Source organism: Lampris incognitus, chromosome 8 (genome assembly GCF_029633865.1).
Source record: "Lampris incognitus isolate fLamInc1 chromosome 8, fLamInc1.hap2, whole genome shotgun sequence".
Classification (NCBI taxonomy): Eukaryota; Metazoa; Chordata; class Actinopteri; order Lampriformes; family Lampridae; genus Lampris; species Lampris incognitus.
Window position 1 is genome coordinate 18,876,840 of NC_079218.1, and position 14,778 is coordinate 18,891,617.

Consider the following 14,778-nt stretch of genomic DNA (forward strand, 5'->3'; position numbering starts at 1 on the left):
CCTACCACATTCATCTCCTTGACACCATACCTACCCATCACTTCCTCATCACCTGTTCCCTTCACCAACATGTCCATTGAAGCCTGCTCCAATACCACTCTCTCCTCCTTGGGCACACTCTCCACCACTTCATCCAACTCATTACAGATTTCTTTGTCTTCCATCTCACACCCAACTTGTGAGGCATATGCGCTTATAACATTCATCAATACACCTTCGATCTCCAGCTTCATACTCATCACTCTGTCTGACACTCTCTTCACCTCCAGTACACTCTTGACATACCCTTCCTTCAGAATTACCCCCACCCCATTTCTCCTCCCATCCACACCATGGTAGAAGAGTTTGAACCCACTTCTGATGCTCCCAGCCTTACTCACCTTCCACCTGGTCTCTTGCACAGAGTATACCTACCTACCTTTCTTCTTTCCATCATATCAGCCAGCTCTCTCCCTTTACCAGTCATAGTACCAACATTCAAAGTTCGGACTCTCACCTCCACTCTTACCATTCCTCCTCTCCCGCTGCCTCTGCACATGCCTTCCCCCTCTCCTTATCCTTTGCCCAACAGTAGCATAGTTTCCACTTGCACTCTGCTGCCCAACAGTACCAGTGGTGGTCGTTGGTAACCCGGGCCTTGACCAATCTGGTATGGAAATTTGATTTATGATCTGCACATTTGATTTGGTAAAGGTTTTATGCCGGATACCCTCCCTGATTTAACTGTTCTCATGTTTCCAGGCTTGGGACTGGCACTAAGAATGCACTGACTTGTGCATCCTCAGTAGCTGGGTTGCATCTGATTTGCATGTTATGACTGCAAACTGGAATTACAGCTATTTTACTTCCCAATGCAAGTGCACAAAGTCTGTGCACAACCCATTCAGTCTTAGAAACAAAACGTTTATATACAACTGATTTGCAGGTCCCAATATTAATTGCCAACGTTCTGTCAGCTGCATACTATGTTGAGTGTCAACTTGTCTCCTGGGGCTAAACACAACTACCCCATTTTGTAATGAGAACATACACACACATCTAGCCTTGTGAGACATATCCACGTACACATACGCAGGGCCAAATGTCACCACACCACATCTTGACTTTAATTTACTTGTTTGACTTTGTAAGAAAATATGTCACCAAATCAAATCACGTTATGTCACAGTTTATGCATTACAACAGACATGGTTACCTTTATGTATAAGGTTAGAAATGGTTACCACGTTAGAGATGGTAAAGTTCTGCATGGGTTTTGTGTGGTTAAAGTCAGGGTAATCATTGGCAATCAATGTATCAAGGGAGCTGTAAAAATAAAAAAAATATACTCACAAGAAATATATCAGAACACCCTAATATAATTTTCCCCTCAACTTTCTTGCAAATGCTGAACAAAGCATGGCTAACACAGCCTGCGCTTGGAGATGATAGATTATATCGTCTGTATTTGGGGGTTCTTTCCAAGGTAAACGTTGTTTTGTAACTTTTTCATTGTAAACTGCCATTCCATCAGATATGCCAAGTAGTCTATTTAAGTTGCAGCAAGTATGGTGATACCCAACACCTGGCTTGATTTCAGTGATGAGATGCAACCTCTCATTGTTCATCTCCCCAAACTTTGGGCCACATTTCCTTTTTGGTCTGAGCACAGGCTTCCACTTCATGTGATATTAAGGTCAAGTTAGATTGCAAATTCTTTTATTCTTTAAAGGACCAGACAAACAACATCTTACGAAAATTTTGGTTTTATTTGAACTTTGCACTGGCTTAGACACGATGGTAAAACAGGAAGACAGTTCAGTTCAGCTTATCAAAATACTTCAGCTTGCCTGAAGGGTCTGGAATAATCTGTGGGGAAGAATTTGTTCCTTTAATTTATTAGAATATTGCTTTTATCATTAAACACATGCATATCGTATACTGCAAGTACACACACTTGAAAAATGCAATTCAGCCGTGTTTCTTACCGTGTCACTTCCAGGCTTCCATCCCGCTGGACAAACTGCAAAAAGAAAACCATTCAAATCACCATCTTTTGCAAAAAAAAAAAAAAAACATCCACTGACATTTTTTTATTACTTATACCTCTGCAATGCTTTCTTATCAGGGCACAAAATTAATATATAAAATTTAATTAACAGTTAAAAACATTGAAACTTGTAACCACGTGTCATAATGCCAAGTCTGAAGCCCAGTGAGGGAAAGCGTTCACCTATGTCAATGCATCAGGATATCCATGTCCATGAGGCTCAGTATTGATATATTCTTGTCAGGGGTATTTATGATGAGTTTTAAGTACCTTCACCATGCTTGTCAGTGTACTGAAAAGCTTGGACCAGCCGAAGCGTCTCATCCACAGATCTTCCCACTGGCAGGTCGTTCATGGTGATCTGCCTCAAGACACCTCTGTCGTCAATGATGAAAAGCCCCCTGAGAGAGACGAGGACAAGTATGACCCACGTTAAGTAACGCTCTCCTTTAGAAACTTCTCCATGGATGGTAAAAAGCTGATGATATACCAACCTGAATTTCGTACACAAATGGAAAATTTACATATCTTTTTCAATAACAACCACAGGTAGACTTAAATTTAATAATTTAATATAAATTTAGAGATAACTGGCAGTTGGAAACTGAGGCCCATGGTGACAGACTTGATTTTTCATATTGTAATTTTCTTTACTTTTGTCCAATTTCAGGTTTGAAGAGGGTATAAAATGGAGCAGCAAGATTCTTTACAAAATCTTTGCAACAGGATCAACCCAACCCTATTTTGACCTCCCTACACTGGTGCCCTTTGAGTTTTGAATTCATATGCAATTTTTTATTCCAAACTTATTATGAAAGAACAGTGAGTTTGCACCATGTTTACAAAAGCGTCTTGTGGGGCAACCAAACATGAGCATCAGACATGTTTAAACAAGGGCATTCTATAAATAAGGAGAACAGTGTGCATCAGTTGACAAAAGGACAGGGTCTCACACAGTCAGGACAGAAAAACTAGAATGAAAGAAGCCGTCTGGAATACCCAGTTAACAGGAAACACACTCGATAAATAGGTGCAAACAATTAACTAATGTTTTGATGCACAGCGTCTTTATCAGAGTTAAACAGACGAAATGGCTGCCGCCAAACAGGCGAACAAACCCACTGGAGGGGAACGTTATGGTCATAGTTTAAAAAAGCCAACATAATTTTGCTACTGCACATGAACACACAATGAATTCAAGATTCAAGAACTTTACTGTCAATGTGCCAAGCACAACGAAATTGCATTTGTGTCAACCTGAAAATGGTGCACACATAAAAAAGATAAGAAATATAAAATCTCAGCAATAAAAAGTACAGAGTCTAAACTAGTGCTGCATGATTAATCTAATCACAATGTCAGCCTGCGCAATTGCATAACCGCAAAAGGCTGCGATTTAATTAAATGATAAAATGTGCGTGTGTGAACATCTATGTGCAGTCTGCATATCTACACCCATAAATGAGAGCTGACCAATCAGTATCTGCTAAGACAGTGAAGCGCGTGCAGTCTACAGTCACATGACTATCCGGTGTGCTGTGTGCAGACTAGAAAGAAGGAAAAAATGGATACCGATGACAACGAGCAGGTTAACCCTGATGAACTGGTGGCAAAAAAACAAAACAAAGCAAAGCAAAACAAAACACACACACACACACACACAACCCCCCAAAACAAAGAAACACACACACAAAAACAAAAACCGTGATCTGTTACATGGCGATATTTTGGATTCAAGTTCAGTGATATTGAACAGAAAGAGGCACTGTGTAAAATGTGCAAAATGAAAGTCGCTACATGTCGCAGCGACACAACAAATTTGTATTATTTGTATATATGCATAAATGTATCTATTAAATCACAACTGCAAATTGCGGTATTGTCCACAATAATCACAATATGACTTTTTCACCAAATCGTGCAGCACTAGTCTAAACAATATAAGCGCAAAATATAAGCAGTATAAGGTATAAAATACAATACAGTTAACAATAAAATACAACTTACGGGTGCAAAAACATCATCAGCAAAAATGCAGTAAAGGTGCGGCTGGCAGATATGAAGTGGCTAAAAGTGACGTGTGAGTAAATATTGCAAACATAGCACGTGCCCAATGGTGGCAGCACATCAATCTCATCGGACTGAGATGTCTGAGTTCAATAGTGCCACGGCTTTTGGAAAGAAGCCGTTTTCCAGTCTCAGTCTCAATTGACAAATAATTGTTAATGCAATTTCACAAGAAACAAGACAGACTTACTTCTTTTAGATGAAAAATCTCAACAGTATTCAGAGTAAATATCCAGTAACCTTCCCTTAATAGAAGCCTGTTGATAATGTCACTACCTCTAGATGATGGGGAAATTTCCTTGATACCCCCGAAAATAAAGAGGCGGCACATTCATGATTCACCTTGTCGTAATGACATGCAATGTCATAATCAAAGTTTTTATCGTGAATAGCGGACTTGTGTATAGCAATTTTGACTTTAAGAGGATGTTTGGCTTGTCCTATATAGTCCAAGCCGCAAGAATATGTCAACACATAAACAATGTGTGACTACTACTGCTACTACTACTTTAAGCTGCTTCAGTTAGGGTCGCCACAGCAGATCATCAGTTTTCATCTCTTCCTGTCCTCTCCATCTTCCTCTGTCACACCAGCCATCTACCTGCATGTCCTCCCTCACCACATCCGTAAGCCTCTTCTTTGGCCTTCCTCTTTTCCTCTTCCCGGACAGCTCCACATTCAGCATCCTTCTCCCAATATACCCAGCATCTCTCCTCCACACTTGTCAAAACCATCTCAATCTTGCCTCTCTTACTTTGTCTCCAAACCGTCCAACCCGAGCTGTCCCTCTAATATACTTATTCCTAATCCTGTCCTTCATCACTCTCAATGAAAATCTTAGCATCTTCAACTCTGCCACCTCCAGCTGCGCCTCCTGTCTTTTCGTCAGTGCCACCGTCTCCAAACCATGCAACATAGCTGGTCTCACAACCATCTTGTAAACCTTCCCTTTAACTCTTGCTGGTACCCTTCTGCCGCAAATCACTCCTGCCACTCTTCTCCACCCACTCCACCCTGCCTGCACTCTCTTCTGCACTCCCCGTTACTTTGAGCAGTTGACCCCAAGTATTTAAACTCATCTACCTTCGCCACCTCTACTCCTTGCATCCTCACCATTCCACTGTCCTCCCTCTCGTTCATGCATATATATTCCATCTTGCTCCTACTGACGTTCATTCCTCTTCTCTCCAGTGCATACCTCCACCTCTCCAGGCTCTCCTCAACATGCACCCTACTCTCACTACAGATCACAATGTCATCCGTGAATGTCACCACCCGTGCTCCTGGAGAGCTACCGTCCTGCTAGTTTTCCCTCCAACCCTAATTTAACACATCTGAGTCAATTAATCAAGGTCTTGGTAAGTAAGTAATAAGTGGAAATCAGGTGTAATAAATTAAGGTTGGAGTGAAAACTGGCAGGATGGTAGCTCTCCAGGAGCAGGGTTGGTGACTATCATGGATGTGTGAACTCTTTGGTATCTAAGGAGTCGGTGGAGCAGTGAGCACAGAGAAAGAAAGACCACTTTATTTTGTCATCACACTGTTTACAATGCAATTTGCTCTCTGCATTTAACCCATCCTATTGTATAGGAGCAGTGGGCAGCTGCAGTGCCCAGGGACCAACCCCAGTTCTTCTTTCCATTTTGGCCAGGGCCACAGACAGGAGTATTAACCCTAACATGCATGTCATTTTGATGGTGAGAGGAAACCGGAGCACCCAGAGGAAACCCACACAGACACGGGGAGAACATGCAAACTCCACACAGAAAGGACCTGAGACAGCCTGTGGTTCGAACCCAGGACCTTCTTGCTGTGAGGCAACAGTGCTAACCACTAGGCCACCATGCGCTCTATTTTTTTTTAGATCACAATGAACAGTAAAATCTGGTGGGAGTGGCAGGAAGCCAGGTAGAGGTTGAGGGTTTAGAGATGTCTGAATGGACAAGATGATCTCTCCGATTATGTGAACACTGAAAGGGGCAGTTCAGCAAAAAAAAAAAAAAAAAAAAAAAAAAAAAAAAAAAAAAAAAAAAAAAAAAATCGCACTTCAAAACCTTCCAGTGTTTAAAGATGGTCTGTTTAATCAATCCTGCTGATGAACTGAAATCAATTTAAAAAGAAAATACCCTGGAGGGGGGTACGTTGCTTATTTTTTTCTCCAACCAATAAAAAAAGTTTGTCAGTGTTTCTCGCTCTCTGGTAGGCTGTATCAATGTACACAAAACGATAACCCCTGGCTCTTTCAACTCAATGGAATTAAGACTGGAAGTCCGCATCTACACTGCAATTTCTGTGCAGTCTTAAAAGCTGGCCCACAGGAATTCTGCTAATATATCTAATGTGAAGTCATCTATCAGATTCTTAGGGTGGTTGCTAGCTGCATTTAACAGTGTATTTTTGCTCACAGGTTTGTGACAGATAATGGTTTCCAGTCTGCGCTATTCACCCTTATAGATCGTTAGATCTGAGAAATTTATACGTTTTATGACAGGGCAGTGTAACCTCCCCGGCAGCTGCTGCAGCCGAGCCTGGGCAGGAAGTACAGAGTGATGGGGAGGAGACGGCTGAGGACCGGCCTGTCAGAGAGCCAGGAGAAGGAGGATGATGATGTTATCATCTTCCTTCTCCTTGCTCTCGGTGACGACAAGTGACAGGACAGGACAAGTGAAGAACAACATTTACAATCTTCCATCGCTTTATCCAGGTTATTGTCACAATTCGGTTTAACTAATGCCTGTAGAATAAAAAATTTAAACACTCAACAGTACACATGGGTAAAGGGAACAGGGTCAGTGCTGCCAGGCTAGATAGAGTGTATCTCACCAGACACCTTAACACCAGGTTAGTCAGGAGCAACATATTTCCAGTTGGTTTTATAGATCACCACTTGGTCAATGCTGTTTTATGTCTGTCACCAGCAAGAAGGTCCTGGGTTCGAACCCCAGACCGTTCCAGGTCCTTTCTGTGTGAAGTTTTTGCATGTTCTCCCCGTGTCTGCATGGGTTTCCTCCAGGTGCTCTGGTTTCCTCCCTCCATCAAAAAGACATGCACGTTAGGGTTAATACTCCTGTCTGAGCCCCTGCCCGAGACAATGGAAAAAAACAACTGCAGTTGGTCCCCGGGTGCTGCATGGCAGCTGCTCACTGCTTCCAGTGTGTGTTGGGATGGGCTAAATGCAGAGGATGAGTTTCCCCACGGGGATTAATAAAGTACATATTATCTTATCTTCCCAGTTCAACTTGCGGAAATGACTGCCCTGTACTTATCGTAGGTAGTAGCAATCATCAAATCACTACACAGCCAGTGGATTTAAGATGTCATAAATAATGAGAAATCATGTATACAGTCTGAGACGCTATGACTTTTTTGTTGTTGTTGAAAAGGACAGGTTGAAGACGTGTTCAGTAGCCTTGTAAGGTGCCATTGTAAAGCTATTTGTAGTGGTGGTCCAAAATCTTCAAAATGAATTTGGTGAGTAAAGTAATATCAGAACTGATAAACACGATGGCAAAAGAAAAAAAAAAAAGACCCAAGTTGTAAAAAAACTTCTTCCCTTTAATGGAATGGCAGTAGGAGTTAAAAGTGTGGTTCAAAGTGGAAAGGTGATGGTCGCTAAGGAAAGAAGTTGATTTTGCACTGATGCCACCCATCCAACAGCTAAGACAGGGTTCATACACTCTTTCACCAATGATTTTCTATGACTTTCCCGTGACTTCTCCACAACCTTTAACTGAGTTTCCATGACCAAAAAAACTGACTTCATCGTTCACTGAAAATTATTTATTGTAGTACCACGTAAAATTAGGTCCACATTTCAAACATGTGGTGCCTCTCTAAAACAAATCTTTGCAGTGTATTTCCTTGTATTCACTTTTAACAAAATAAATGCATATTACTTATATCTAAAATGAAATACAACAATTCTCCCAAACACTAGAGATGGAATATGTGTCACTCAATGGTGTGAAATAAATAGTAAACAGTTTCACAGCAAATATAAACATAGTAATAAAACTCACACTAAATAAATCTCTCCTGTGATGTTGTTGAAGCTCGTCACTTTTGGGATGAACAGAGGATCCTTGGAACTGTTCTTCACGGCCTCAAAAGACTTAACCTTAGGATCCGGTAGATCATCCTTCCACACCATCTCCATGTAGGTTGTCACGTGGAGCCCAAGTGTCAAAGCTTGGTGAGACACACCAACATTTTCAAGCCAATGGTGTCTGCAGAACTTGAGCATCACGGTGCTGCATCCAGTGGTGGTGACAAAGTCCTCATGACGAGCGGGAAAATCATGGAGAAGCCAGTATAGGCTCAAGAGTGTATGCTCAACGTCCCAGCCGGTAGTTTTGCATCCCTCTCTGAAAGCGTTGTGCACGATATGCAAACTGCAAGATCCAATGTTGAGAAGCGATTTGTCCACCTGCCTCTGCATCTCTTTCTGTATTAGTTCAGACGCTTTCCAGTTCACGTTTGGCCCGTCCATAGACCGCTGGATGAGGTTATGAACTCCTGTCTCAGATAGCGCTTTGCTTATATTTTCAATGATATCAACTACATTGGAATGTCCCAAAAATTCTGAGCCATTGTATTTAGTCTTAACCTGTGCTCCTTCCCACAGCCTCACATGTAAATCCATTTGTTTAGACTGCAAATGGTGGTTTAGGCTCTCGTCAAATAGCACTACATATGATGCCATTTGTTGGGACACTTCTGCCAGTAAGAGCCTCTTAAAATACGGAGCAAGCCCAAATGTGCAGATATACACACTTTCTCTCACCGCAGGCAAATCTTGCTGCAATCTGGCTGTCCGGGAACATGGCGATGACAAGACGGCTTGTGTCCTCGGATGACTTGAACGAGTAGTGCGAATTCATGATTTTTGTGTTGAAACGTCCAAAGTTGTTTGTTTCTTCATTGTTGAAGCTGCAATAGCATCGCTGGATGTAGTTGATTGATATACCAGCGTTCATAAACTCACCGATGGGAATTGCGGTGAAAAGTTATGATGTACAAACACAATACAATAGCTGTAAATGTGTGTGTGATGTCGTACCTAAGCGTGTGTCCCTGGTCTTCCAGAAAGACTCCGTAGTCTTTAGCAATCTGGTGAGTGAGGTCTGAAAGAAGTGGGATTTTCATTGGCCCAAGACCCCCCTGCTTCCTGGGTGTATTGATCCTGTTGATGACAAGAAACATCAGACATGCATGTTCCATTTCTTCACCTCGGTTAAGCCTTTGGTGATTAAAATCTCAAAACTCAGCAAAGAGCACTAGAAGCAATTTCTAATAGTTATTTAAAAAAAAGCAAAAAAAAAGAACACTGGGCAAGAAAAGAGGGAGAGCACAGTATCTTGAGTTTGAATGTAATGTAATATTTCCACAGCAATATCCCACTACAAACTCATTCTCCAAACAAAAACTTTAAGCAGATAGAGGAGTAGCTCATTAATGTTCTTCCCCTGCAATTATAATATCAGAGCAACATATCATGTTTAGGACTGAAACGCATCATTTGTTTCTAACAGAAAATGTCACCTCAGACACCTGCTGATAATAACTCCATGTCTGAAGATAGTTAGCAATTATCTCTATAATGTACCTTTGCGAATGTAACCCACATGAAATGTTGGGTTATCAAAGGGTTAAAACAAACAAACAAACAAACAACAACAACAAAAATCAGAGTAACTATGGGTGATACCCAGTAGAGAGCACATGCATGCTCTAATTAAGAGAGAGACAAAGGCTTCTTGCAGTGCAAAACTACCCGTGGAAAAGCTTGCGACCAGATTATTGACGAGAGGAGCCAGTTTCATGACAATGTTTTTCCACTTTTCAACCCGGAACTCCGATTGGGTTTTTTGTTGAACCTGGAATTAGCTTGGTTTCAAGCCATGCGTGAGCTTGATGGCGAGCCTGCCCGGTGAGAAACTCCAAGCGGGGAACGTTTGGAACCAGTGTGACCTACTGGTTTGGATTCCTTTCTTGGGAACAACTGATCTGATCCGCGTCAGGATTTCAGATAAGATAACACATGCACATTTTAGTTTTCTATCCAGGTAGACAAGTGATCACAATATCAGTAAAAGGAACACTGAAACTATTTTTTTTCCAACAAAAGAACTAACGCTCTTTAAACATTGAGGAAGCGGGACCATTTAAGTACAAAATGTGTTTATTTTGCTAATTTAAATAGAAGGACACGTTACACTTTTGTTTGATACGTTGCCATTTCCTTATTAGGTGAGCTTTGTGTTTGTAAGGAAATTTCCTTATTTTGCACCATTAATGCAGTAATCATTCAGTAAAGGTAAACTGTAATAACTGTGTAATAAAGTTCCCAAGTGTTCAGTCCCACGCAAAGTCTCCTTGTGAGCCTTTCTAACCTTACTACTTCAGAACCTGGGCTTGAAGTGTAGCATCTCTAGTCAATTGGGAACAGAGGTGCGACACAAAGCCACGAGGTCCTGGTAAGGTTCTTTCTGTGGAGTTTTCCCTCATCAGAATTGAGGGATAGGGGCTGTTGTCCATGGATAGGGGCTGTTGTACATTGCACTTATTCTATTTCAAGCTTTTGGAGAATGTAAGGCAAGTGTAAAACCCACCGAGAGTTATAGAATTTTGCATACTCTGCAAATATTTGATTTGACAATGCCTGGAAGATATATCTTTTTGGTCCAGGTGCTGACAGGAAAACTTAAGGCATTAAAATGTACATTGAGTACAGTTTTGTGTTGAGCTAAAAGCCTGAAAGCTTGAGTAATCCAAGGAGGGAGGGATGCCTTACCAGGCCAGGTGGGTGAACTGGGAGTCAACAGAGCAGGCGACAACCTCTGCATTGATGGCGCGAAACTCTTGCACACGATCGCTGAATGCTATGATCTCGGTGGGGCAGACAAATGTGCTACAAAAAAAAAAGTAAAAATTTGAATACATGACAACGCTCATTTACACATCAACAATCAATCAAATAAACCAAAACTCGGATGGAAAAGGTGTTATGCCAGTATCGAAGGTTACTCACAAGTCCAGGGGGTAGAAGAAGAAAACAAGATATTTGCCTTTGTAGTCTGACAATTTCAGCTCCTTAAATTCACCGCCAATGACAGCTGTTCCTTCCCAGTGTGGCGCAGGCTTTGAAACTTAGAAGGGGGGAGCGGGGGGGGGGGATACATTGATGAGTGTCCTTTTGCAACCAAATGACATGGGGGTTCACCTCGGCTTGTAAAAATGATCAAATGTTCTATATTTTTGCAAAAATGTGAGGGAAAACGTCACCCTCTCCTCTCCACTAGGACGCTTTTGCAACATTAAAGAGACACCGGGGCATTCAAACCTCCCCGTCGGACGTTAACAGTGCAGGGTGGTCCAGTTATCAGTACTTTAGGAGGGGGGCAGAGGGAGTAATACTATAGAATGACGTGTCCTATTAAAGTTGTATCAATAAAGTTAAACCGTTACAAAATGGTTACAACTCCACCCCCTTTTCCCTGTCTTAGAAATAAAACATACGTCATTACCCAACGAATTGACAACTTAAAGCAAAACAGCGGAAAAGTCGTTTGGCTGGCTCTTCTCTTTAAGAGCGCATTAGCCGTGCTACACAGCCGCTGAGCGACGCCGCTGCCGCGATGTAAAGCGCGCTGCTAAACACCACTTGACGACTCTCTTGAGTCAAATGCAAAAATGCGAGGTAACATTGAGAGGAATGCTCACTTTTGGCTTTGCTGAGGTGCAGGGAATGGTCCGACACCGGCACACGGAAAGCCTCCCCAGGATAGACGTGTCCTCCGGCGTAGTTATAACACTGCTGATCTTTTCTCCCGTTCGCACCTTCGTCTGCGGAGGTGAACTCGGTGATGAGAAGAGCGGTGCCGAGCACACACAAAACCTCCTTCATCGCGCTGGTACGCCACACCGCCACCATTCCGCTGCCTGCGAGAAAACACGTAGTAAACGCGCTCCGACCGCGTAGTGGTGGGAGAGGATGCGCGAAAGCTGCGCAGAACCTTGTTTTTCCGGAATTCCCTGTCAAAATAAAAGCGGGGATCGCACGCGTTCACGCTGCCGGAAGCGGCAACCACGGACACGTACTTCATACGCTTTTATTGTGCATCAATCAATCAACAAATCAATCAATCAATCAATCAATCAATCAATCAATCAAGTTGCATTTTATATTACGCTTTTCTGGCTGCAACAGCAACTCAAAGCGCTACATATCATTATGATTAGGAAATTTTTTTTTCTGATGAAGTAGCTCTTTATTAGAAAAAAATTACTTTTTTGTGTTATTTTTGAGATGTCTCAGTGATAAAAAAGCGATCTTTTTTGGTCATTTTTTTGGTTATTTTCCTTTTTGTCATGTATAGTAGCTGAATTAACAAGAGTAAATGAGAAGGGGTGAAAAAAAATAAGTGTATACTTCCTCCTACTCCTTTTCGAACATGTAACAAATAATCTGACGTATATGGAGATTTGTTCCCTGAGTTTGATGTGTGGATTTGCTGATCACTTCAGATTATTGGCAGTGGATTATCTGTATGTTATATCCTGCTTGTTTACATGTACTGTGGGCCACTTATTAACACAATGTGGTGCCCTGGGGTGACCACACTTGACGTGCTCCCCTCCTCCCACTTAATTTGTAAAAAAAAGTGAAATTTACTATGGGTATAAAGACCATGTATTTACATGAATTTATAGCTAATGTACAGGCTCAGCCCTTACACTGAAGCGCAAATCTGAATGTAACTCATATCCCAATGCAACATGTCACGCTAAATATAATTATTTCCATCATAAATGGCCTGTATGAAGCCTACATGCAAAATCATTACAGAGTATGTGTAAAAAATCATCACACCCAGATACTGCACACATGTGGTCAAACTACAAAAAAACAAACAAAAAAACCAAAACAAAACAACAAGTTTACAGAGGCTTCGAGTATAATGATGCTATGAGAATACTACTAAAAAGACCTAAATGGTGTAGTGCAAGTGAAATGTTTGTGGCTGCAGGAGTCAATACCTTTCGGGCTCTTCTAAGAAATATCATGTATAAATTTATTTGCTGACTCAATGACTCTAATAATGTAACCATCATGAGTTTACCTAATATAAGATTCAGTGCCACACGCTACCAATCCCAGCAGTGGGACAGTTGGTATAGCTGCCTTCTTATCTACTACTACTACTTTCAGCTGTTCCCGTTAGGGGGCGCCACAGCGGATCATCCGTTTCCATCTCCTCCTGTCCTCTGCATCTTCCTCTGTCGCACCAGCCACCTGCATGTCCTCCCTCACCAACTCCATAAACCTCCTCTTTGGCCTTCCTCTTTTCCTCTCCCCTGACAACTTCATATTCCGCATCCTTCTCCCAATATACCCAGCATCTCTCCTCCACACATGCAAACCATCTCAATCGCTCTTGCTTTGTCTCCAAACCGTCCAACCTGAGCCGTCCCTTTAATACACTCGTTCCTAATCCGGTCCTTCTTCGTCACTCCCAGTGAAAATCGTACGCCTGGTATAGCTGGTATAACTGGTAGAGCTGCCTTCTTATAAGACACCGATTTGTTCCTTTTGTGTTATTCCATTCTCCGGGGTCGCGGTGGCAGCAGGCTAAATTAGGGCACTCCGGACGTCCCTCTCCCCGGCAACGCCCTCCAGCTCCTCCTGGGGAAGCGGCTGAAGACGAATGAATGAATGAATGAATGTTATTTTATTGTGTTTACTTTATGTATTGTGTACCCTACACTGCAGAGTTAATCTTTTATCTATGGTTCTTGTCTTTTATGGCTTCATTCTTTCATCTCGTTTTGTTTTGTTTTGACCTCGTCTTTGTCTGTTATGGACCCTGAGTCTGCAATAAAGTTTTGAATTGAACTGAAAACCAAACACGACAGTCGAGAACAACCATTTCAACAGCCGAATGATCGCCAGGCGCCTGGTGAGGAACAGCACATTGAGACCATGTATAATTATGGCTGTTTGGTTGTTGTGCTGTTTTCAGAAACAGAAATCAAAGGCATTAAAACAGAATAGTGATTTAATTTTAATTTCAAAATCCACCAACAAAAAGCCATTTTTTCATTATCCTGGTCAGAAACGGCAGATACATCGTCTATAAAGGATTTGATTTTCCTTCTCACCTTTGTAAAACAGAGAAGTACTTATTGTACAGGGCGGATTAGTAAAATGGTCTTTGGACATATTTTCTATCAGCAATAAAGTGTACTACTTTTATTAACTAAAATGGGAGGAATCCGTCTGTGCCGTGGCGACTGGACGAACAGCGCCACTCTGCCATTGCAACCCACATTGTGGTCGGAGGGGGAATTACACCCGAACAGGCACTACAGAAATAAACTGCGTCTCTCTCTCTCTCCTCGCTTCTGTGGTGCTGAAAGACGCACAGAAAATGTGACAAATATTTAAAAATATATTTTGAATATTTTAAGTCTTGTCGTTGTCTAAATCATTTGGTGCTCCCTGCCAAAGCATGGCAAATCGGGCCCAGCTCATTTTCATACTGAAAATAAGTATAATAAGTAAGACAGCTGTATCAGTAAATGACAAACGAGTAGATGACAATTTAGAATTTATCCACCCTACGATTTCATCATAATCTTAATCGATTTTAAGTCATTCGTACAAAATACAAAGTCATTAG

The 14,778-nt window shown here is 41.8% G+C and overlaps 1 protein-coding gene across 1 annotated transcript; it reads right to left on the bottom strand.

Moving 5' to 3' along the window:
* Positions 1–1,722: 1,722 nt before the first annotated feature.
* prdx4 (peroxiredoxin 4) lies at positions 1,723–12,093 on the bottom strand. Its single transcript, XM_056285548.1, has 7 exons — positions 11,819–12,093; positions 11,127–11,244; positions 10,890–11,006; positions 9,156–9,278; positions 2,300–2,430; positions 1,968–2,002; positions 1,723–1,848 (listed from the first exon to the last, which is right to left on the bottom strand). Exons 1-7 carry the CDS (start codon positions 12,027–12,029, stop codon positions 1,798–1,800), a joined length of 786 nt encoding a protein of 261 aa, XP_056141523.1. The 5' UTR covers positions 12,030–12,093; the 3' UTR covers positions 1,723–1,797.
* Positions 12,094–14,778: the final 2,685 nt, after the last annotated feature.